Source organism: Channa argus, chromosome 6 (genome assembly GCF_033026475.1).
Source record: "Channa argus isolate prfri chromosome 6, Channa argus male v1.0, whole genome shotgun sequence".
Taxonomy (NCBI): domain Eukaryota; kingdom Metazoa; phylum Chordata; class Actinopteri; order Anabantiformes; family Channidae; genus Channa; species Channa argus.
This window is the reverse complement of record NC_090202.1, coordinates 11,813,923-11,838,079: the sequence shown is the minus strand read 5'-3', so window position 1 is coordinate 11,838,079 and position 24,157 is coordinate 11,813,923. Positions and strand designations below refer to the sequence as shown.

The following is a 24,157-nucleotide window of genomic DNA, read 5'->3' as shown; positions in this document are numbered from 1 at the left end:
CATCATAGTCCATGGAGATTCCTGTCTAACCTCATCTGTCAGCCTGTCCATCACAAGAACAAACAAAAAGGGGCTCAGAGCCGATCCTTGATGCAGACCCACCTCCACCTTGAACTCCTCTTTCACACCTACAGCACACCTCACCACTGTCTTACAGCTCTCATACATGTCCTGCACCACTCTAATATACTTCTCTGCCACTCCAGACTTCCTCATACAATACCACAGCTTCTCTCTTGTCACCCTGTCATACGCTTTCTCTAAATCTATGAAGAAACAATGCAACTTCCTATGATCTTCTCTGTATTTCTCCATCAGCATCCTCAACGCAAATACTGCATCTGTTGTACAATAGTGCACATGTTGTACAATGATGCATCTATTTTACCTGTTGTGTGTCTGCAGATGGTCCATCAGTTGTAAATGTTTAAACAATTTAAACATGGATAATGTCCAGATGCTATTAAGATAGTTTAGATGCAAAATTGTTTATTAATTTGTTAATTCCAAGTGGTAACTGTAATAATTAATCAAGTGATGTGTAATGAATATTGTTGATAGCTTGTAAATATGAGCCTTTTTCACTACTATAACGCCGGTTTTTCCCCAGAAAACTCTTATTTGTATATTTTCTGTTGATCCATATTATTATATAAAATAATAAAGATATACATAAGAGGAAATTATCAAAAGAACGTAATGAAACAAAACAATATTTGCATCTAAATTGTAGTAGAGTAGAATATGTAAAGTCGTGAAAAATGTAAAAGTTAGAATGTGACACGGCCAAATAACCAGGTGATGGCGCTGTATCACTAGCAATTACAGCAGTCTTTTGGTTTTACGGCCAGGCCCTGTTGTGAAAGAGCATGACGCTTTTTTTGTCCTCCGTCACTATCTCTCTAACAATATCAAACAACACTAATACATAAAACATGTGTACATAATTAATGTTTTACAAATCAGTGTACCATGCTTAGTTCTTACGCTTTTATGTACACGGGTTATGGACTACTATTTACATAAAACCATCGTGGTTTGTGAACAAGTGAGTTGGGTGGGAAACAATGTTACCTTACAGTGCTCTTAGTAATTTACCATGTCTTTGCTCAGACAGTGCTTCTTTGAAAAATCACTTTTTTCTACCATGCAGAAATAGATGCCAGTTGTTAAATGGTGTCTACATACACAGCTATACATGAAACGAAAGATACACAATAGTTTTATTAGAATAATTTAATTGATATAAAGTCAAAGATTAAGATAATAAGATGACAGATTTGACCAAACATTTTATGCTAAATACCAGACATTCAATATTATTGACATGCTTTTGTTTGTATAAACATTGTTTTCAGTTTAGAGTGTTAGTGTTTGCACATTTGTAAAATCAATAATACACACATTAAATAGAAGTGGATAAAATGCCCATTTGCTTAACTTCGCTTTTGGATTTTTAAGCTGGAAAAAAAAGCATTGTGGACAATGATGAGATAGCATTATGAGAATTAAATATTTAGAGCTGCAACAATTATTTTGAGGGGTTTGTCCTTTAACAAAGCATAATCAAAAGTTATTTTGATGTGAATAAGATGTCTATGAAAATATTCTGTTTTTCTAATTCTTCGGTATAATCGTAACCTGAATATTTTTGAGTTTTAGATGGGTTAGGCTGACAAAACCAGAAGACACCAAAACACCCTGATGTACATTTTAAATTATTTCTTTTATATTTCACAGCAATGGCAATTTTTTATTTCAAAAATAATAATCAAATTCATCAATAACAAAAACAATGCTGTGGACAGTAGCAGTATATTTTCGGATTCAGGTTTTAAATTACTGATAATTAGCACACGTCTTGTCTGAATTCTTGCTTATATAATAGTGAATATATGAATGTGTCATGTACTGTTTATATTAGTGTATTTTGCGTCCTGTGAGTTGTGTGACATTTCCGACAGCACTGAATGCCACACTAGCCTAAACGTGCTCTTGGCCCCGCCCCTTTATAGTAGAGCGGGGGACACTCCGTTGTTTGGTTCCTGTTGATGTGAAAAAGTTACAGCAGCCAGTGGTGAGGAGGCTTTGCACTAGGGCGGTTTCACTAGACTAGATGACGCTAAAAGGCTTGTCTCTCCATTCACCTCTAACGTAACATTACCAGTTACACACGGAGCTTTTCTTGCCAGGACTGTTGCAGAAAAGAATCATAAACGCTCAGGCCGTGCCAGTGGGATTTCGTTTGACAGACTGTCCACGCCTTCACTTTCTCTGCAAAAAACACGCTTCTTCTGCGTTTCATGACCAGAAATGATTGGACGTATATAAACGCGATTGTCTCGGTCGTCGCTCTTATTCCATAACCGTCTGTCTGGCTGGGGCACAGTCGTAGGCTTCCTGCATTATATATATTGCTCACATTGGAGGCAGCTTGTAACCTGTGACGGTTCTCACCAACTTGACAAACATTTCAGGGATGGAGTTAAGTTCAGTGCTTCTAACGACTGGGAGCTCCGTTGGATTTTTCAGACTTGTCAACGCTGGGGTCGGTAAACTCCCCTTGCCCCAGTCTGCCTGCAAAAATGCATGGAAATGGAGAAATATATCAACATCTTTCGTGCACAGTTTTATCACTGCGATATGGGCAGTGCTTTGGTAAGAAAAGTACATGTTTTGAATTTTTTTTTTTTTTTTTTTTTTTTTTTTTTTTAATGGAATGGAAAATATTAGTTTACACGTTTGGCTTGCGAGCCTTGTTTCAGTAATGGCTGGCTTTTGGCGCGACCTTTATATATTCAGCTAGATTATTCCCTTTGAATCCTTTATATATACTAGTTATACCAGTATTCATAGCGTCATCTGGAATAACGATATGGTGTAAGTAGCTGACTGCATGACTAACACAGACAGCATAATTAGCTACATAAAAGGCCTAATATAAATTTAATGGAAATATATCACTCAAATAAAGCTCCACAAACGTGCTCCTTTGAAATCCTGTATCTTGTGTGTTTTTTTGTTTTGTTTTTTTTTTAGCTTTTTCCTTCACCCACGGATGGCCGAAGACTTGATAGAAACTCACTCTGTGTTTTCTCATGCGCTGGTGTCCTTTTCGATTGGTGAGTAGCACTTCTGCAGTGATCAGTGCTCAGTTGCAATGTGTCCTACTGTGAATGGGCTAGAATGCACATGGTGGAGTGAGGGTGCACACAGAGGTGCTGCAAAATCCGAGGAGTGTCATGGAAAATGAGACCTACAGTTTTAGGTAATGGATTTTAAAGTTCATATAAAACATGCGTTTTACCCAGCTAATGCAAGTCCTGTCAAGTGTTTATTTCCTAATTGGTTCGTTACGAAAGCGGTTTTTTTTTTTTTTTTTTTTTTTTTAATCTTAAAAATTTGGACATTGAACTTTTACAGCCTTTGCATTATCTGAAGATGTTATGGAAAGCATATTGTCTATATGAATGTAGTAAACTGAGAGAAGCCATGCTTTTTATACACTACTAGCCCTTTTAATGCCCATTGAATTAGCATTTAACATTCTGATGTGCTGTATTATCTTTAAAGGGCGACTTCACCAATTTTCAATTAGCTTTCTATGACTTTAGTTTAGGGTGTAAATGTACATTCATGCTTTAAACCTTCCCTCTGACTTCCCTATATTAAAATATTTCTTTGCTTCTAGCTGAAAAAAACCTGTTGGTGAGTTTTTTTCACTAGGAGCTCAGATGATGTCATCTGAAGGAGCTCTGCAAAGGCAGGTTGACCCCGATTACAAACTTCATAGTGTGAGCAACAAGATGATATAATCTCAACTGAGGGTTCCTTTCAAGTGATGTCCTTTGGAGGCATTTTTCAGCTAAAACTAGAGAGATATTATGATATAGTGAAGTTAAAGGTGAGTTTAATGGGATTTATGTACATGTACTACTCAAACTAGAACCAAAAGAAGCAAGTTGAAAATCAGTGAAGGCATCCTTGAAATGCCCAATAAGCAGGAATTGGTATTTTAGTGTGATCGAAGACCGGATGCCGACAAATGTCTGTGTCCACTCACGTTGGTTTTGTATGGGCTGGGTGGGTGTTAGACAGGAGCTCCACGTTCTTAAAGGAGAGAAAGCGGAAGACCTGGGACCAGTGTATGTTGGGGAGTAATTACATTAATAGTGGTAATTTATTGTTGGCCAAATACATTTAAAATGAGACGTTCTTTTGATAAATGGCTTTCGGCTTTTCCATTCAAGGGTCGACACAGCGGAAGGTGTTCCGCACGTTAATTTGGCAAGAGTTTTTACGCCGGATGCCCTTCCTGCCCATTTAGTTCGGGCTCTGGACAGGCACCAAAGTCGCCATTGATGACCCGCTGCTTTCTGTATCCCAACCCAGTGCTTTACCACTGAGCCACCAGGCCCCCTTAAAATGAGACATTCCTTCCTTTAATTTCTAAAATTTGTTAACCCACCACTCACTTACACATACTGAAAAAGTGTGTGCACACACTCTCGCATTAAGCGAAAATTGAGAACACAGGTGTCGAACTCTGGGCCTCAAAGGCCACAGCCGTGCTTTTGAAGTCTCAGGTTTGTCAAACCAATGTGCTGAATAACCCTGACATGGTGAACTTGAGACTATTTTATTTCAGAAAAGCTGATCAGAGTCAGTTTAGCGGACAGAGTATGTTTACTCTGAGTGTGTGTGTGTGTGTGTGTGTGTGTGTGTGTGTGTGTATGTGTATATATATATATATATATATATATATATATATATATATATATATATATATATATATATATATATATATATATATATATAATTATAACCAAGTGAGTACCATTTGTCCACTCCTGTGTTAAAAAATGTGTTTTTACAGGAAATTCTGAGTAGATGAAATGTGCATTCTTTTTGGGATACATCTATTAACTCTGGACTGTCTGCAATTAATCACATTTAAGAATTTTAATTGATTGGCCCAGAAAAATGTCAATAAATAACACAAATAGATTTTGGTATTGTTCTTTCAGTTTTAGTAGACTTAGGTTCCCTATATAGACTATAGGACTTGAATCAAAGACCTACTCATTAAGTTTTAATCTGACAGGGGCAAAAAGCCAATGAAAACAGATTCAGTTATTACACCACATAAATAAATAAAGCATACACACATGGACAAAACTGTTGGTACCCCTCTATGAAACAAAATCTACTATTCTCTCTGAAATAACCTAACAAGCGTGACAAATGTAAAAAAACAAGAACATAAATTGACTTGATTTCTGATTCAGCAGAATATTTATTACATAAAACACCAAATGAAAATGGCCTATGTAAAACTTTAAAGATATGACACACTTACCCACGAGAAGCTCTCATGGTTGTAATTGGTCCCACTATCGGATAATTGTGATAGTTATTGTGACCTGTTGTAAATTATGTGCATTTAAAGAGGTTTGTTGTAGCTGCATATAGTTGAGGATTAAAAAATTACTCTGATTTAAAAGTAAGTTTTAAAATAATGCTGTATCATGCTGAACTTGTTTTAACAGCATTTCAGTTTAAATTTACATTTAAACTATATAAATTTATACAATCACTAACCTCTGTGTTTCCTAAAGATTTTTATTATACTTGTGGTGGTGGCTGGAAGGGGGCAGGGGTGTCAGAGGTGAACAGGGTTCCACAGTAATTATAATTATTCAATCTAAGTTTATCAAGTATTTCTGCCAAATCTGTTGTGTAATGTTGATTGTATGATATTTGTTTGTTTTTCTATATTAACACTTGACATTATTGTCCAACTGCTGCTTGCTTCAAATAGGTCGTGATTCAGAAGTACAATTTGATTCACTGATTTAATGACATTATACAAACATTTAAACTGGGACATTCTGAAACTGAAGCAAGATCAGCTGGGGGGGTTAAAGCTAAGGTAGCACTCGTCTAGAAAAACTCTGTCCACTCTTGTTTATAGTTGTTGCAGAGTAAATCTTTGGCACAGGCAGCGGTCTTCAGAGGTGAGTGGCACCTCTCATCTCTTATATCCAATCTTCCAATCTGGCACAGACAGACAGCTGTTGGATAACAAACAAATATTTCTTTTATTATTAGAAAAACTAATTTCCTTATTGTCAAACTAATTTTTTCTAAATCGTCTTCTTCCGGCATAAGTTTCCGAAAATACCCACTTGCTCCACATCTGACTTGTATCCTTTTATCTCTTCTGTATTCTGTCCCGTCTTTGTTTTTCTCATATTCACTTCTTTAGATATTGCCCTCTGTGATTAGCCATGCTTTAAACTGTGTAGAAATTGCCTGGATGTATGTTTTGCCAGAACACAGAGCTATACAGTTCCATAAAGCATTGGGCAGTTCTCTCGGGAGGTCTCTGGGACAGGCTTCCAAAGTTCAATAGGCTAGTATCTGGCAGTCCAGGCACAGAGCAACAATGACAGAGAAGCCATTTCCCGTATTAAATCTCAGTGTACTATCAAAATGATTTCAAGGAGACATTTCAATGTAAAAAATATTATTTACTGGTGATTTAAGTTTGATGGTTGTCCACTGTTTTGATAAACCCTTGACATGGATAACGCTTACCATATTGTAGTGATAGTGGTAAATATAAAGATTTCAGTTCGATTTTGATTGTCAGATACTGAGATCTTTACAATATAGCCTCCGTAAACCAAATTAGAGAATTATACTAGTTAGATTTAGCTTGATTTCATTAGGATTTCTCAAACCTAATTGCCTTTGCTGCCCCTCATTCTTAGAATACCATCTTGCCCTGTTATTACTTTTTCTCATTAATCCATCAAGTATTCTAGAGCAACTAGTTGCGTATCACGGCTCTTCAATCTACAATTTATTGGCTTTATGCTGGGCCACAAGGGCTCCCCAAGGATTCCTGGGATGGTTGACATTCTCTCAGAAAGCCCAGCCCTGGAAGCTGGCAGAGTGAAGAGCAGTGTTGGTATGTGATGATCAATGGGGTGCATTATGAGCAGTCCCAGGCACTAGGCGTAACCCTGTGCAGTCATGTGACGTTATGAAGACAACAACTGTGCAAAAAACAATATACTGTATCAATGGCAACAGAAAGTGGAGTCATTCATAAAAAAGCAGTGGTGGAGTGCTTCTCGCAAACCCTCCCAATAAAAATGTGGTGTGATTATTCTGAAGCTTCAACGATATGTTAGTCTTTTTTTGTTTGTTTGTTTTTTTGCATTTAAACCTAACTAATTGTGATGCCATGCTGCAGCCCTCGCAGTGACATTCCATAAATGATTTTGCACTTGTTGAATGACGACCTTGTCTACTACACAAAAAATGTCTTGCTGAAAATCTCAACAGTTGATATGTTAAGTGTGATAAGCTATTTCATGAGCCTTTTGACTCTGTAGTTCATTTTCCATGTTGCTAATAATAACCAGTTTAAAGTGTAATTCTCTTTCTACCTGTAAGGTTTAATCCATAGCATACAAAGTTACCTACAATACAGAAAAAGGGACCTGCTCGTTGTGACCACATGGGCACATTTTGTTGAGAATTGGTCGTATAGCTATTTAAGTTTACACAGACCATAGAGACAAAAATCCACAGAATTAAAATGTTTACATTTCCTAGTAACTCAGTCAGTATCAGGTTAAGCGACTAATGTTAAGTTTCTTATACTTAACTGGGTTATTCCGGTTGAGTCATGATTTTGGCATGTAAGCTTGAAAGCCATTTGTTTACCACCTAGTCTAAGAAAGAAACTCCCCAGTTATGCAAACATCTTGAATCAGTTCTTTTGAATATTAAAAAAGTATATTTAGTTTGGAGGATTTTACCTAAAACCTACTTTCACTGGCTTTTCTATTCAGACTTTGGTTGATAGCCAGTAGAAAGTCACGCAGTGTTAGATTCCCTCATTCTCACAATAGGCATTAATTGTAAAATATAGAGTAGGTCTGAAGATTCAAATTTATAAATTGATGTTGCAATTTAATAATGCAATTTGGTAAATTGCAAAAGCTGTGATGAAATTGTTTTTTTATTATTATGTTTCAATGCTACAGTATGACGAGAAGCATTCTTACAGGCTTCACATGCAGAGTTCTCCTGTCCCCTGCCTCCAGAAGGGAGTGCAGATGAGATACAGAGAGTGGATGAAGAAAGACACAAAACAAGCTTAACTGCAGTGCTGCTAACTAGAGAGAATGGCCTTGGCAAAGCAAACCCCAATGAAAATGAGCAATAGACCTCTTAAGCAAAACAGTAGTCCCATTTTGTTTAAATATATATTGTAGTTTTAAGGATGCCCAGCAAGAATAGGTGATGTGCTGAAGATATCATGCAAGGTAACAACACAAATATCCTTCTGCATTTAAGAAACCCCCATAGGCTTAGTTTGAAAACAAATGTAAAACAGCACTTGTTTATATTGAGCCAGGTATCAGTGGCTGAAGTGTGTGTCACTTTACACAAAAAAAATAAAACGTATGCGTTAGTTTAATGCAGTTTATTGTTAAAGTTCACTGTTGTGTTCTGGAACACATTAGTGACAGTGTGAGAGAGGGGCTACGCTAGCTGGAACCTTGACGATATGTTAATTGGAATTTCCAGTCTTTTAACCCATTGACCAAGGTTGTGTGGCAGGGGGAGATGGTAGGAATTGAGTGTAAAAGATTGAGTTGTGAACAGAATGATCGAATTAATAATTTGTCTAGTTTATAAGGTATTCTGTGTTTGGGTATTCTTATTGTTTATGCCTTTTTTGCACTAAATGTTAGAGTTGAAAAGGAACCTTACAAAAGTCAATATTGCCATGTTACAGAATCTGAAAAGGAACAAAAAACTAGAAGAAAAAACTAAAAGTAAGCAAGTTGTTTTTATTTTTATATTTATTTATTTTTGTATCTCATTCTTTGTTCCTCAAACCATTAGTGTTGAATACAAATATTAAACAGCATTGACTTTGTATTTTAAAGGCACATGGGAAAGATAAGACAATTAATGGGACCATTTTATTTTTTATTTTCTATTGGCTGGATGTTTTCCTTGTCCATTGTTAATCCTCATATAAATCACTATAAACTATTTTGAAAACCATATGCAAATCAAATTCTTCATGGCAGTCTTGTAATCTTGTAATCCTTTTTTTTGGTAGCAACTACATAGGTTTATGGTGACCAAACCAAACATCAAACCACATTGACACAAAGGTTCTGGTGTCAAATTCCCAATGTAAAGGTGTTAATTCCAAACACCGAAGCCCTATGCTCCCTTGTCACATTCGCAACACTTCATAATTTATTCAGCATGCTAAAATCTGTCACCATGGATACAGCTGGTGGTGTGGAAGAGGTGGTGTGGATGGATATGAAAAGCCCCCCTCTGAGACACATCTGGGTTGCCATTGCTGTCATCATGGAAGCTAGGTCTCCCCCCCCGTGGCTCTCTTGATAAGCTTGAGGCTGATTTTGTCGTGTTTTTGTTTTATTTTATGAATTGTTGATCCCAAAAATGCGATTAACATGGACTAAATGCTGTCTATTTTCACAGGTTACTTCATATATGACTTGTTTGACATGGTGATGAACCAGAAGCTGACTCAGTCTTGGGAGCTTATCTTTCATCACATTGTGGTAGGTTTTTCAATCATTACTTTTATAGTTAAAATTAAGCTGTGGTCCAAATTTAAAATTTAATCTATGCTGTGACACCTTGAACTGTAACAGTCATGTCTTTTTAAGAAATAATATCTATACCAGTTACCTCATGGAGTTACTATGCAGTTGCTTACATTTACATTACATTTATGTCATTTAGCAGACGCTTTTATCCAAAGCAACTTACAAGTGAGGTTCAAGGCAGCACAAATCTAAGTCCTATCAGAAAAGTGTTTACATTTCATGAGATGCAAGTGCAAGAAAGAGCAGAAAGTAAAAAAAGAGTGTTTCTGCATAGACAAACTATTCATGAAATCCCCAACATACCTGTCAGAAGCACAGATGTGGGAAAGAAAAAACAAGTTTTTCGTGTCTAGTCACAATGAACAAATAAGGAAGGAGCAAAGACAATTCTTGTGTAACTGACCCCCTTTCCAATCATTGAACTTTTAAAGTCAAACTCCACCTGACACCCACAGCTTATTTTCAGTTTTTTATACCACTACCACTTTCCCTAATTGTCATGACCTGGTGGTACTAAGCAGTCTGAAATGATGGTAGTGTTTTTCTGAGGGAATAACAGGTCATTTAACCCTTCCTCTATTCCTGCTTTTAAAGGATGCCTTCACTGATTTCGCACTTGCTTTGGTTGGTTCTAGTTTGGGCAGTACATGCTGTTAAACGGTGACTTCCCTATATCAAAATATCTGTCCACTTTGTGCTGAAAAATGCCTCCAGATGTCATAACTTGGAGGAACTATGGAGTTTGTAATCATAGTCAAATTACTTTTCCAGAGCTCACACATCATCTAAAGTCCTAATGATAAAAAACTCCTCGAATGATGTCATCTGGTGGTGTTTTTCCAGATAGCAGAGAAATATTTCAATCTAGGGAAGTTTAAAAGCAGCAATGTGTATATATATATATATATATATATATATGTATATATATATATATATATATATATATATGTATATATATATATATATATATATATATGTATATATATATATGTATATGTGTATATGTATATGTGTATATGTATATATGTATATATGTATATGTGTATATGTATATGTATATATGTATATGTATATATATATATGTATGTATATGTATATGTATGTATATGTATATGTATATGTATATGTATATATATATATGTATATATATATATATATATATATATATGTATATATATGTATATATGTATGTATGTATATATATGTATGTATGTATATATATGTATATATATATATATATGTATATATATATATATGTATGTATATATATATATATGTATGTATATATATATATGTATGTATATATATATATGTATGTATGTATATGTATATATATATATATATATATATATATATATATATACACATTGCTGTATGTATGTGTGTATATATATATATGTATGTGTGTATATATATATATGTATGTGTGTATATATATATATGTATATATATATATATGTATATATATATATATGTGTGTGTATATATATATATGTATATATATATATATATGTGTGTATATATATATATGTATATATATATATGTGTGTATATATATATATATGTATATATATATGTGTGTGTGTATATATATATATGTGTATATATATATATATATATATATATATATATATATATATATATATATATATATATATATATATATATATATATTTCGTATACCATGAGAGTTTCTTGTTACACAAGCATATAGTAGAATATAACTGCATGTGATGTGAAAAGCAGTTTTGCTGGTCCCCAATGTCATAGTCCAGGAGAAACAAGACTTTTTATGCAAAGCGTTTCCCTTCTTATTGCCTGAAGTCAAAAGTAAAGCTTCTTGTTTCTGTCTAAGAAACTTGAGTAACTCATTACTCATGAAGGAAAGTACAGCAATGTGAAATTTGTCATTTCTGCCATTGTTTAATTTCGGCTGCTGTGTAACTGCTATGTATGTGTACGGCTAATGTAAAACTAAGGTTTGTTTGTCTTTCTTGTGTGAGGCCTTCATCTTCATATTAAGAATGTTTCAGTCCTTTTTGCCCAATACTTGGAAATAGTGAACTTGTAATATAACATAGGAGCCAGAAGAGAAGGATGCCAAATGGCAGAGGGGCTGATTACTTTTTCCACAAGGATGGAAAGCAAAACAGTATGTCCATGTTCCCCTTTCAAAGTTTATTAGTTAAAGCAAATTCTTCTCCTCTGCTCTCTCTTTGCCTTCTAACACAGGTTTGAACCTCTGCAACATTTTTGCTTTCTGCTTTCATAAGTGTTTGTCAACCTCATCTCATTAGGTGTAATAGAATTATCATTGCAGAGGAGCTGACACAACTGTAAAGCAGATCCCTTATTTAAAACTTATGATGTTACCAATCAAAATGTTTCTGCACTGTCTCATTCCCCTAAATTCTAATCAGGTGGCTCTCATGTGGTTCTTAATTGATAATTTTTTTTTTTTTTTTTTTTTTTAGCTGAAGAAGTCTGTCAATATGAATTGGTTAAGCACATCAGGTAATCAAACAAGTAAAGAAGATGATAATGAGGCTCAAAAAGTTTATCAGAGAGAGGTTTTAAGTTGGTAAAGAGCTAGTTCTCATGGGAAAAGTAGAAAACAGCTCAGCTTTTAGACCTTGTGGATGAATGGAAAATGATTCTCATGAAGAAAAATCTGTTTTTGACTGCACAGCAAATTAAGAGTGATCTATTAAATGCAGGGATACATGTGTACTTGTCAAAAGAGGACTTTGTGATCGGAAACTCACAAGATGGAACTGCTTTGGTGGAGCTTTGGGGTCGTGACCCAAAGCTCCACCTCATCTGTCAAATATGCATGTGGTTCCGTTATGGCTCAGGCAGGTATGACTTCTTTTGAACAATTTTAAACACATGGCCAAAGCAGCCAAAGAGATTTGTAGGGTAAAGAGGTAAATATGCTCAACTAGCCAAGTCAGTAACCTGATCTTAATCCTATTAAGATGCATTCCACCTTATGAAGTAAAGACTACGGGTAACTGAAGGTATGATGCACTAATAGCCTCAGGCAAAATAAGTCTGGTGATGCCTATGGGCCTAAACGTTCAGGCAGTCACAGATCAGAGGATTTTTCATAAACACAGCTTTAAGATTTTTTTTAAATGTAACTTTTTTTCTCAATTGTCCCCACAGAAGTCAAATGAAAACTATTGTATGGCATCTTCAAGAACTTTCATAATTGTTATTAGTCTGTGGTGCTTAAACATGTTTTAAGTATAACCATATTTTGTATGCGGCCCTCATCATTGCTAATTTTATTTATGAAATTCCTCGTTAGCAATCAAAAAGCTTAGCTATAGCATAAAATTACACTAACATTAATTACACCAATTAGTGGTAGAAAGAAAATTTTCCTTTTGACCCTCCCGCTTCCATCTGTGAATGGTATACAGTGCGTTGTCAATTGACCTACATGTATTATTTTGGTACATCCAAAAAAACATTGGCATGTCTTTGTATTGTAATAACATTGACTCCTTCGTAGGCGCTTGCATCATATTTGTTTTATGGAAATCAGCTGTGGTTAGGTTTTATTCTCCTGAAGATCCATTTTGCACCTACAGATATTAATGGAAGTTGTCTCAGTTTACTGCTCATGAAAATAGTTGTCTCACATATACCATATATCACATATATCACATGGCACCTTTTGACCATGTTGACACCATGTGACACTGGAAGTTGTTCTCTGCTAAAAAGTTCCATGTCTTGGCATGTTGAACCAGAATATCCTGTATTCCTAGTTCTGTCTTTCACTCGGTGTTCCCCAGTGTTGAACAGTTCCCTTTTGTTTTATTCAGCTACTTCTTTCACTAGCTGCTGCTTGTTGTGGTGCTGATCTGTGTTTCCTTAATGTTATGGCACTGAGGTTGAAGTCTCAGTTGGTTCGAATTCTCCATTGTTGCTGAGACTGCCTTGTTTAAACGAACATATTGAAAGCTCAGCTGGTTATTTGTCTTACGGCTGTTCTTCCTTCAGTCATTAATCCTGCATTTTCAAGACCATCTTGAATAGCAATTGAAAACATAGGTCCTATCCTGAACAGATCACTCTAGTGTAAATGAACCATACTATAATATACTGCCTTCAGTTTACATGTACACACCCATATAAACACATGCATATGCTTTCCAAAGTCAACCAAGGCTGGAAAGCAGAGTGACCTACAAAAGTGGGTGTCATTTGTTCACAGTTGGCATAACAACAAAGAATGGTGTTCACAGAGATATCCATCCATCAGCATGTTATGAATACAGAAGGAGTTACAGACACCATAATGTACTTCTCTTTATTATAAGATAAGGTGGGGCAGAGTAGGGACTGTGCATTTGGACTTTCGAGATTCCACACCTGATTTCCTAGAACCAAAGTATAAAGAGAGAAAGAATAAACTTGGACTAGGTTTGTTGTGGGAATACCAAAGTACTTGCATATAATAAAGTATGGGAGGGGATGCAAATATGTGAAAGTAAAGTGTAGGAACGAGCAACGGGAACAAACAACAACTTCACGGCCATTTTTGTCAGTATATATCCCAGGTTTCCATCGAATTCTTGGGGAAACCCAATACAAAAGAAAACAACAAACATAAATATTTTGTATATTGTACCTTGCCATCGTTGATGCCACTCTCATATCTTTGTTTTAACACGTCACCAATTACTTCGTTAATTTTGCTTAAAGTTTGAAGGGCTGGATCAAATACCAAAACCATCCATGTGTTTATTATACTTATTTTATTAATTACACATCATTCCATAGCAACTTATATTAACACAGGCTCCCAAAAACTGAAGTGTTAAAATAGAAGATTTTGCCTTTACAGAGGGTTAATTTGTGGAACCTTTATTTGACTCAGTAAAGTAACTTTGTGTTCGTTGTGTTTCCAGTTATGATAACTGGCTTCTATTGTCAAGACGAGTAGTTTCAATCTTTACAGTCTATTTTCCAAAAATATTGTATATATTTTGCGAATATAATCATATTTAGGAATATGAAGCTAACACTTTGAATTGGATGCAAAATACTGGTAGAGTACATGAATTGATAATAATAGACATTTTTCTGTTTGTTCAAAATATGTATTTTTCCTGCTGTGTTCTCTGTGAGAAGAATACTTTCAGCATTGTGCTTCCTGGCCCTAATGAGTGTTAAGATGCATTGGAAAAGCCACACTGGCTTTTATCTTTCCTTTGCCACTCTAAGACGTAAGGAAGCGGCAGAAATATATACATTATGTTCGAGGCAAAGCAAATCACTGTTCCTCCACACCCAGTGTCTGACTGTACCCAATGAATCTAAACCAACCTGTTAACGGTCATTAAGCCACATCCTGATGATGATTCGAGATTCAAGCAGCTTTTTCATTCCCAAAGGGAAATGACTACGCCTCATTATAGCTGCTCTCTGCTCCAGAGAAACAAACCACACCCAGAGAAACAAACCACACCCAGAGAAGGACCACACCAATACCAAAGGAAAAAAAAGCTCCACTATCTTTCAATAAGAATAAACAAAACAAGGTTTACAATAAACAGGTGTGTGAAGCAGTGCAGTGGATAATTGGACAATGATGATAGGATGACATAAGTTAAGATAGTTTAAAAGTTATATATATATATATATATATATATATATATATATATATATATATATATATATATATATATATATATATATATATATATATATATATATATATATATATATATATATATATATATATATATATATATATATATATATATATATATAAAAAAATAAAAACAACAGTCCAATCATCAAAAAGTAGGATTGAGCTAAATATGACAGAAAAACATGATGGGTTTTAGTCTCCAACACCACGCCCCTTACAGAAGGGGACTTGGGGCACTTGGTAGTAATCAGTCTTTATCATTGTCAGTCTCTGGGGGCTCATCCCACCAACCATCACACTGTGCAGTGGGTGGGAGCAACGGTCCAGGATTGAGAGAAGTTTAGAAAGCATCTTCCTGTTGGCCATAACATGCAAAGGGTCTGAGTGCTCCCCAGGAACAGAGCCAGCCCTCTTGATTGATTTAGTCTGTTAGTGTCCTTCCGGTTCTTTTGTTCTTAAGTGCTTGTGGTTGCTACCTGCTTAAATCCTTGTGTGTTGTTGCTGACATGGAGTGAAGCCACCACATAGCACTCCTCACTCAGTTATTCAGTCTGACAACACACCTTTGGTCCTTGAGCCGTTGCCATGAGCCTGTAGAAATGAGTCTCGTGGTATGTTATAGGATGGAAGTTGTTCCTACGGTATGTGTGCACACTTCCATCCCACCAACACACGCCCTCATTTGTGTACGCTGTGTGATGCTCCTGAAAGCTTTCTGGGTTGTTGTTCTTGTCTTACTTCACCATCCGCTTTGTTTTTTCATTTATCGTTCAGCATAAACATTGTCTACTGTAGCAACCAGGTTTTCTGCTAGAAACTGGTTTGACCAGAGAATTGCTAATCACCTTTGTGTTTGTTCTGACTACTGTCTCAAAAAATGTGACAGGAAGGGAGGAAAGCCAATTTTCATTTTTAACCACAGTTACTCAGATTTTGGAATGGACGACACAAAATATTAAAAGTGGTAACATTTGTACTATTGTTTTTTGCATTTGCAAAGGTCTCCCACTCACTACGTGGGTAGGGGATCAGGGGTAGTTTGTTGGATATTGAATCTGCATGGGCACTGAAGAACGGATGCTGTTCATTGTTGTAAATATTAACTGTGATGATCATTAACTGTGCAAGGAAAGGTAATTTGCAGGAAAGCCCGATCCTAATTTCTAGATAGTATATTAATAAACTTAAAAACTACAATGGTAACTTTTAAAAATGGGTAATGGAGCCAGTGTTTCTAGCAATTAGATTTGTCCTTTCTTAGGAGGAACACAATTAAATCAGAGTTATCACCTACGTTAAAAGTGGTTAAAAGTCAGTATTGGGCTAGCGAGTTAAAAAATGTAATATATGATTCGTTACTCAGTACTTGGTTAAAAATGGAAATTATTACTTTACTAATCACAAACCTGTCAAAAGTAACTTATTGCATTTGTGGTTATATTACTTTAGTTAATGTTAGGGTTTAAAAGATGGACGGAGAGTCAAAACTGGAAAAGAGCAACAACAACAAGCCTGGTTAGGTCTTTTTTGCTTGTTGTCACCTGCTGTTGGCAATAAAAATCCAGTTTTGATTGTTTTGCCATTGAAGGGTTACAGCCATCCTCCGTGGCCACAGTGGACTCGTCTGTGTTGGGGTGTGTATACATGCCAAATGAACATGGGGCCCGAGTATCCTCTGTGGTGAACCCAAACGTGCAGAATAAGCCAGATAGAAGCCCAACTGGGCTGAAGTGAAAGTATGTTTTTGATGAATATATTAAGTAGTTTCACATATTGTTGCATTATTTTATGATTCTTGCAAAATCAGTAAGAAAAAAACAAAACCAGTTTGTATGTATAACTTATCCACTCCACTTAAAAAGAAAAAGAAAAAAACTGTGAAATAACTGGATCAAGCAGCTGCTGCTAAACAAAAACCATAGAATTATAATCTCCTGTGTTGTGCTATGCCACAAAATCAGCTACAGGTGAATGTGTTGATTGATTGTACGTTGTTTTAAGAGCTGATTGTTTGCAGCCACTCATCAGAGGTTTTGAAATACAGCTCCTCCCGTGCGGGACTGTCCTCTTCACTACTGCCAGTCCAGCATGCATTGCGTATTCTATTTGGTTCTCTAATGATGTGTAAATAGTAGTGTTCTCTTTTTAGCCTGAAGATGTAGGATTTATTTATTTATTTATTTTAAATCTTTTTTTTCCTCCTGCTTTCAGTTAGACGTTTAAGTAGGTCCTTTGTTTTGTTTTGTTTGTTCAGGTAAGAGCAGGTAATTCTGGTTAGTTGTGTTTTTGCGGGAGAAACCCTGAAGACATTTTTCCTTATCCTTATTTAAAGTTTGACTACAGTACACAATCACCCCATGTCATTGTGTAGTTCTTTTTTAAACAACGGTGGAATTCTATGAAATCCTGTTCTATTTATTTTCTGGATACCACTATACTTCTCTGCCAATCTACCCATTGCTTCCCACTGAAAATAGGAAGTCATGGTCCCTTGCTGCTAGTCTGTAGAGATGAGCTAATTGAGCCCACAGGGAGAAAATAGAAGAGAAAAACACAGTTAATGTATGTAAGTGAAGCCCTTTACTTAAATAACATTTTTTCTTTTTTCTATTTTTTTTTATTCATTTTAAACCACACTAATACTTACTTCAATCCCCATACAACAATTAACATGTTAACAATTAACATTTAGAAGGTCATTTTAAATGTTTATTCTTGATTTAAAATTAGCACATGGCAAAACAAGCGGATTTTAGGCTTTCAATTTGGAGTATTCAGTCTTCCTGAGCATATGAAGATATCTTTTATTGGCAATTCAGCACAATAAGAAAAAATGAGGAAAAATGTATTACTTCTGGCCATTTTAAAATCAGCTTACTACAGAAATATTGTAATACTGTTAGCTTTCTCTGACATTACAGCCTTAGCACATGTTTGTGTATTGTGTCACAATTTGGGAGGAGCCAGAGGAGTTAGATAAACATTTTTTTTAAATCCAAAGTGACAATAATGGCTCTACTTGACCTTGTGTAACGCCCCTTTTTAAACTATTGCCCCATTACTAAACTAGCCCGTTAAACAGTTTTCCCCAGTTAAATAGATTTTCTACACATTTTTTATTGTTAACACATTTTATTTATGATAATAAAATCAACAATAACTTGCAAAAATAACTTGCATTATCCACCAGTGCATCTTTATTATCCTGCTGTTGCTCACCACAGTACAATGTATGAGCCAGCTGCTTTGCTTTATGGATGAGTAACAGAGGGCCTGTTCATGTCCACTGACCTTAAACATCAACTTTATTGGCTTTAACTTTATTGTGTGTTATAAAATGTAATATAGGTTTGTCTATAGCAGGTTAGGTATTAGATGGCACAACTTGTCCTAACATCAATAAAGGAGAGCTCACCACCACAAAACCAGATAGACGTGCAGGAATTAACAAAATGACATTGTCCCATTAAGAAACATCCAGAACCATCCCATCCAGTGTCCACATTTTAGGTTTTGATTTGATTAAACTTCCTTTACAGTTTTGTAAAGTCATATTCGCATATCTCTTTGACGCATCGTGATTGATTTGATGTAATATTTTGTATTAGTTTATTTAGTTGAATTGTTTCTAAATTTAATCCATCTAGGGTATTTCTTTTTTATCTATTCATTCACAGTTGCTCTGCAGAGTCACGATAGCTAGTACTGTGTAGTGTGTGTTCAACGCTACTTTACTACGTACACTTTGTTACATACAATTTGACCTCATCTGACAGTTGTGTAAGGGTTTTTGTGACTGTCCCAGGCCTATTTTTGATCGTGTTTTAGCTTCCCAGGTCAGATTAGATTTTAGCAAAGCCATGCTGAGGACGGCTGGTTAAAGCTGTGCACTGGCCATGATGTGTGTTTATGTGAGGATGAATCCTACAGTGTGAGTGTGGTCTCAATTACTACTGTTTGTGGTAACGGTCCCAAAGCATGCTTATCTATCGATCTATCTATTGATCGAAATATATTTTGGCTGACTTTTGCCTATATTGAATGCTGTGATCAAAAAAAACCTACTAACCAGTTAGTTAGTAGGATAATACTATTTGTACTAAAATTTGTTGTTGCTCGACAGGGACTTTGATAACAGCACCTTGTTTACGTAGTTTTCAGGGTCCAGCATCTGTATCACCCCATTTGGGCACCAGTGCTCCCATAAGAGGTGCTCATGTATGAGTGAATGTGGCTTTGTTTTGTGCTGAAAAGCCCTGTGTCCTGTTGACATAACTGTTTGTCCCAGCATGCTGACTTACTGTTTCTAAATTCAGAAGTTTCACAGAGGTCATTGTAGTTGTGCACTGACAGTATCATCACTGTCACCTGACAGGAGTCATCACCATGTGAAGAGTTTGATTGGTACTGTGATAGATCAGATCCAGTTTCATTGTTCACATGCATACAATTAACTAAGTGTTTTTTTAAGATACATAGCAGTAGGTAGTTTTTTTTTCTCTTAACCTTTCCATCAAGGATTAGATATTTTAATAACTACTAGCCCCAGACTGCCTTCAAATTTAGCATGGTAGTTCATGGCAGTTCATGTTTTCAAGAGAAGTACTTTTATTGTCCCTTAGCCTTACTTATATGTCAGTTTCCTGTATGTCAACTACAGCGTGTCTTAAAAAAGGACTGGTCAAACTTTAATGTAATTTGCTGCATATTATTTTGTATAAAACAGACAAACAAGCAAAAAACATCTCTTGAAGGAAAGTTGTTTTTTTTGTTTTTTTTTTTCAAAGCGCTTTGAGCCAAAGAAGCTTTAAGTATCACAATGGCTACATAATGTAAGGGAGAGGGATCACACGCCCTGTTGCCCAACCTACTACCATTTGTCACATGACTATTGCATTACAGAAGACACCCCATGACCTTATTCAGCATCACAAATATACAAACAAAAGATCCCTCTCTAAATGAGCCATGGCTGATAGCAAAGGTCATTCTCTCACACAGCAGCATGTCTCATGACTTGTACAACTAGCTTTGACTGCAGTCTACCTGTAGTCCTCTTCCTTCACCATCTCTCTTTCGCTGCCACCACTCACTCTTGATTTATAAGCACGGTCGCCTGAAACCAGAGCACAATCTGTCGTAACAGGGTTTGTTCTCATGCTACGCTATGAGTGTGCTTTGTATGTGAATGAAGCTGCTGAAATAGGGCAGTGTGAGTGGGTGCCGGCTCCTATGGAGAGTTGGCTGATCAAATTGGTTTGGTAACACATTTCTCTCACCCAGATTTTACACCTGCAAGACAACTGCCGTGTGTGTGTGGTAGACAGCAGCTGTGCCTCCTGTCACAGCATATACGACACTGTACATAATCTTTCCCCCTGACTCTTAAGTGAAAAAAATAAGGAGACAGTATTTCTTCATTTGCTTTTGACAGCCTTTAGTTTTTCTGGTTTTGGATGATGATGCTGCCACCTTGTGGACTGCATCTTTTAGTTACATCACATACTTTCATAAGCATTACTCAACAGAAATGAGCCAAGTGAGTGGTGTCCTTGGTGGGGCAGTGTGAAAAGAAACTAAGAACTGAAAGAAAGCATTTGGATAGCAGCACTGAACTGGAAATTGTTGTTAAAGTTTGTCACCTCCACTTAGAGAAGAACCACTGTTCAGTCACTCATACTTTTATTTCATAGTACATTTTTTTTTATTAAATGGACTTATGACACATGGTGGTGTATTATTTGCCGGGCTCTACTGTACTTTCATTTTTTTCTAATATTCATTATTTGAACATTTTTCATTACTTACTATATAATGTCGCACCTCTGACTTATTTCTCATTGCCTCTTCTTCTAGGTGATCACCTGTTTCGGCCTCTCTGTGCTGTCATGTCGCTATGTGGGATTTGCTGTAGTGGCTCTGTTGGTGGAGATCAACTCTGTATTCCTCCACCTCCGGCAGATCCTGCGTATGGCAAACACTGCTACAGGAACACTGTACCGGGTCAACAGCATGATAAACCTGGGTACATATGTGGTGTTCCGCATCAACACGCTGGCCTGGATGACCCGCTGGCTAGTGCTCAATAGGGACAACGTGCCCCTCGTGGCGTACACTCTGGGCAGTGTGGGTATGGCCATCATGACAGTCATGAACATTGTCCTTTTTTATCGGCTGCTCAGGACTGACTTTTTGAAAAGCAGCAATCGGGAGACTAAGAAAGAGAAGGAGATGTAAAAAGGACTCTAGAAAGAGACACTTAAAGGCTTAGATTCATAAACACACTCATTACTGTATTATTACCCTGTGGTTGAGTTTTGGTATGAGGTAAGGAGGTCTCTATAGCAGAAACAAATACATAATATATTTAGTAATATCATTTAAAAAACTAATTAATTAAAAAAAAAGCTTTAATTCATCACATGTTTTTTTTAAACACTAAGTAAACATCAGTGGAATTGCCACCCTCTTGTTATTTTACACCAGCAGCGGGTACTGTCTTTTTGCAACAAATGTCCTCAAATTTGAACAACCTGCTACCTCCGAAGCTCGTTTCAGTTCTTTGTTTCTTTATTAGAGAAAACAAAAAAATAAGGGAGCAAGTTATTTAGAGTGGCAAATAAATATATAAAGATTTGAAGTAGCATTGATTTTACTTTGACAGCACAATATGAATAAAACAAATTAGATTTGTATTTGGGAGATTCGATTAGATTTTACTAAATTGTAGTTAAGTATCTAGGAAAATAATTTATAAAGCCTGAACAAATCTGTGATCTGTGATAAGGTCACTAAAGATAATTACTCTGTATAACCCATCCATTAAAACAGCTTGTAGCTCTCAGATCTCAGTGGCAGATGGCACTGTCCACCACTCAAGTCATTGTGTTAGAGATCTAAATTGAGCACATTCTGGCTCAGTGGACTATTGGATCAGTTACACTGGTCAAAGGGACAGAAGGTCACATCTGACTTCCCAGCATCCTTCAACAGTGACATCAGTGTCCATCAGCACTCTAGTGTCTGACAGTTTACACTGCCTGCTGCCTTTGTGTGTACATCTGTCACATAATGAGAAAAGTACACTAGCTGAACTATAGTAGATAGTGCTGTATTACAAACCAACAGGAATATTTTCAGGATTTGTCTTTAGCGGGAGAGTGTACACTTTGCATTTGCTGCTTTCAGACAGGCAGGTGGAGGATTTCACACTCCTCAACATCACCTCAGTCATAAGAGGAATTCCTGGTGTTGGAACCGACAGGTGTGTTACATATTTGGCTACAAGCTCTGCTAAATGACATCATAGTATCATAGTCCTTATATAGCATAGAAATTTTGAGCTATTCTTGGTTTGTGTGTCAGTTAATTGTTTGATCGGTTAAATTGTTTATGTTTGTAATTTATTTGTGAAATACAATTGATTTATAGTAAAGGTGATCATATAAGTTATGTTTTTTGCCACTTTGGGTTCTAATGTATGCTTATTTCCTTTACGCAGGTAGAATGTCCTTGACTGAGTGTGACTTTGAAAGTGTTTATATTCAAGCCCTAAAGTCAGACTTTGCAATCATATTAAAAACACAGTAGCATGTCAGTGACCCGAACATCCTGAGTTCAGTTCAGAGAAAATATCAGACCCAAAGTGTAAGCGCCTAAATGCATCTGACTGACAAACAAACTTTCCTCAAATTTAACTTTCGTCAATGTAAACGTTAAAGACATAACTGCACAAAAGAGAGAACGCTGTCTGGCAGAATGGCAGTAAAGTTTGAATTTTTCTTCTTCTATCTGATTCCCACTTGTTTTTTTTTTTAAAAAAACAGGAGTGTATCTTTTTTTTTTTTTTATTGTCTATAGTTATTTACATAGGCTTTGAGGTTTTATGAACAGCTGGAGGAAGTTTAAGTTCTTTCTAACAAACAAGCTTGTCTTTGTCAATGTGATGCATAAGTCTATAATGTTATAGGAATTCTATATCAATAATTTCAGATTTGTTCATTATGTTGCTGTGTGCTTGTAGGAATTGCCATGTGAACTCAAATTGGTTTTCCTCAACATATAAGTGTAATGCTATCTGGGTGGTTTAAATTTCAAAACATGATTGAGCCAATGCCACAAGATGAAGATGATAGAGGTTTATGAATGTGGGTAGTGAACATTATTTCATAATGTTTTGTTTTTACAGATAAAATAGAAGCAGTTATGAACTTGTTTTGACACACAGCTTCATCTTTCTCATAATATTGTAATCGTGGCAGATGGCTGCATTGATCTTTATATTTTTTAACAACTCTGTTATTAAAGAGATTAATGTTGTTTTGTTCGTTTGTCACAACCAACAATCCAGTTTTCCATTTCTATTTTTTTTATAGACTAGATTTTTTTGGGGGGGTGATTGGTGAAATATTATTTATTGGTAAATATTAAAAATTGAAATGAAAAGAAAAAATGAAGACTTTACACTGTGCAGCCAATCAAGGACTTATGAACCTTCCATAAGGGGAACAACCTGCAACTGATCTTCTTAAAACAAAATCAGCCACTTAATCAGAACATCAAACTGTCATGTTTCACACAATTTTGTCTTAAGGTGTAAATTGTTTTTTCATGTTTTGGCAGTAAAGTTTTGTAATTAGAACGTCGATTTATGTGTTTATATGATAACATTTGTGTAACATGAAATAAATACTGAAGAAATTACTGTTTTCTTTTCACTGGCTTCTTAAGGTTCAGAGAGTTACATGGTGAGGTAACTGTAGCAATGCCACTGTGTTGAAGCCCCCCCTTAATAAAACCACACGCA

At 35.9% G+C, this 24,157-nt stretch overlaps 1 protein-coding gene across 1 annotated transcript; it reads left to right on the top strand.

The window, feature by feature from the left end:
- The first annotated feature begins 767 nt into the window (after window positions 1-767).
- Window positions 768-24,054, top strand: tlcd2 (TLC domain containing 2). The gene is made up of 4 exons (XM_067508364.1): window positions 768-2,658; window positions 3,040-3,122; window positions 9,550-9,632; window positions 21,208-24,054. The coding sequence occupies exons 1-4, from the start codon at window positions 2,480-2,482 to the stop codon at window positions 21,586-21,588; spliced, it is 726 nt and encodes a 241-aa protein (XP_067364465.1). The 5' UTR covers window positions 768-2,479; the 3' UTR covers window positions 21,589-24,054.
- The last annotated feature ends 103 nt before the right edge of the window (window positions 24,055-24,157 follow it).

Bases quoted from the DNA above. Each gene is read 5' to 3' on its own strand.
- tlcd2 (XM_067508364.1), top strand. From the start codon at position 2,480: ATGGAGTTAAGTTCAGTGCTTCTAACGACTGGGAGCTCCGTTGGATTT. The intron at 2,659-3,039 runs GTAAGAAAAGTA...TTTTTTTTTTAG, and splicing joins GCGATATGGGCAGTGCTTTG to CTTTTTCCTTCACCCACGGA. The intron at 3,123-9,549 runs GTGAGTAGCACT...CTATTTTCACAG, and splicing joins GCTGGTGTCCTTTTCGATTG to GTTACTTCATATATGACTTG.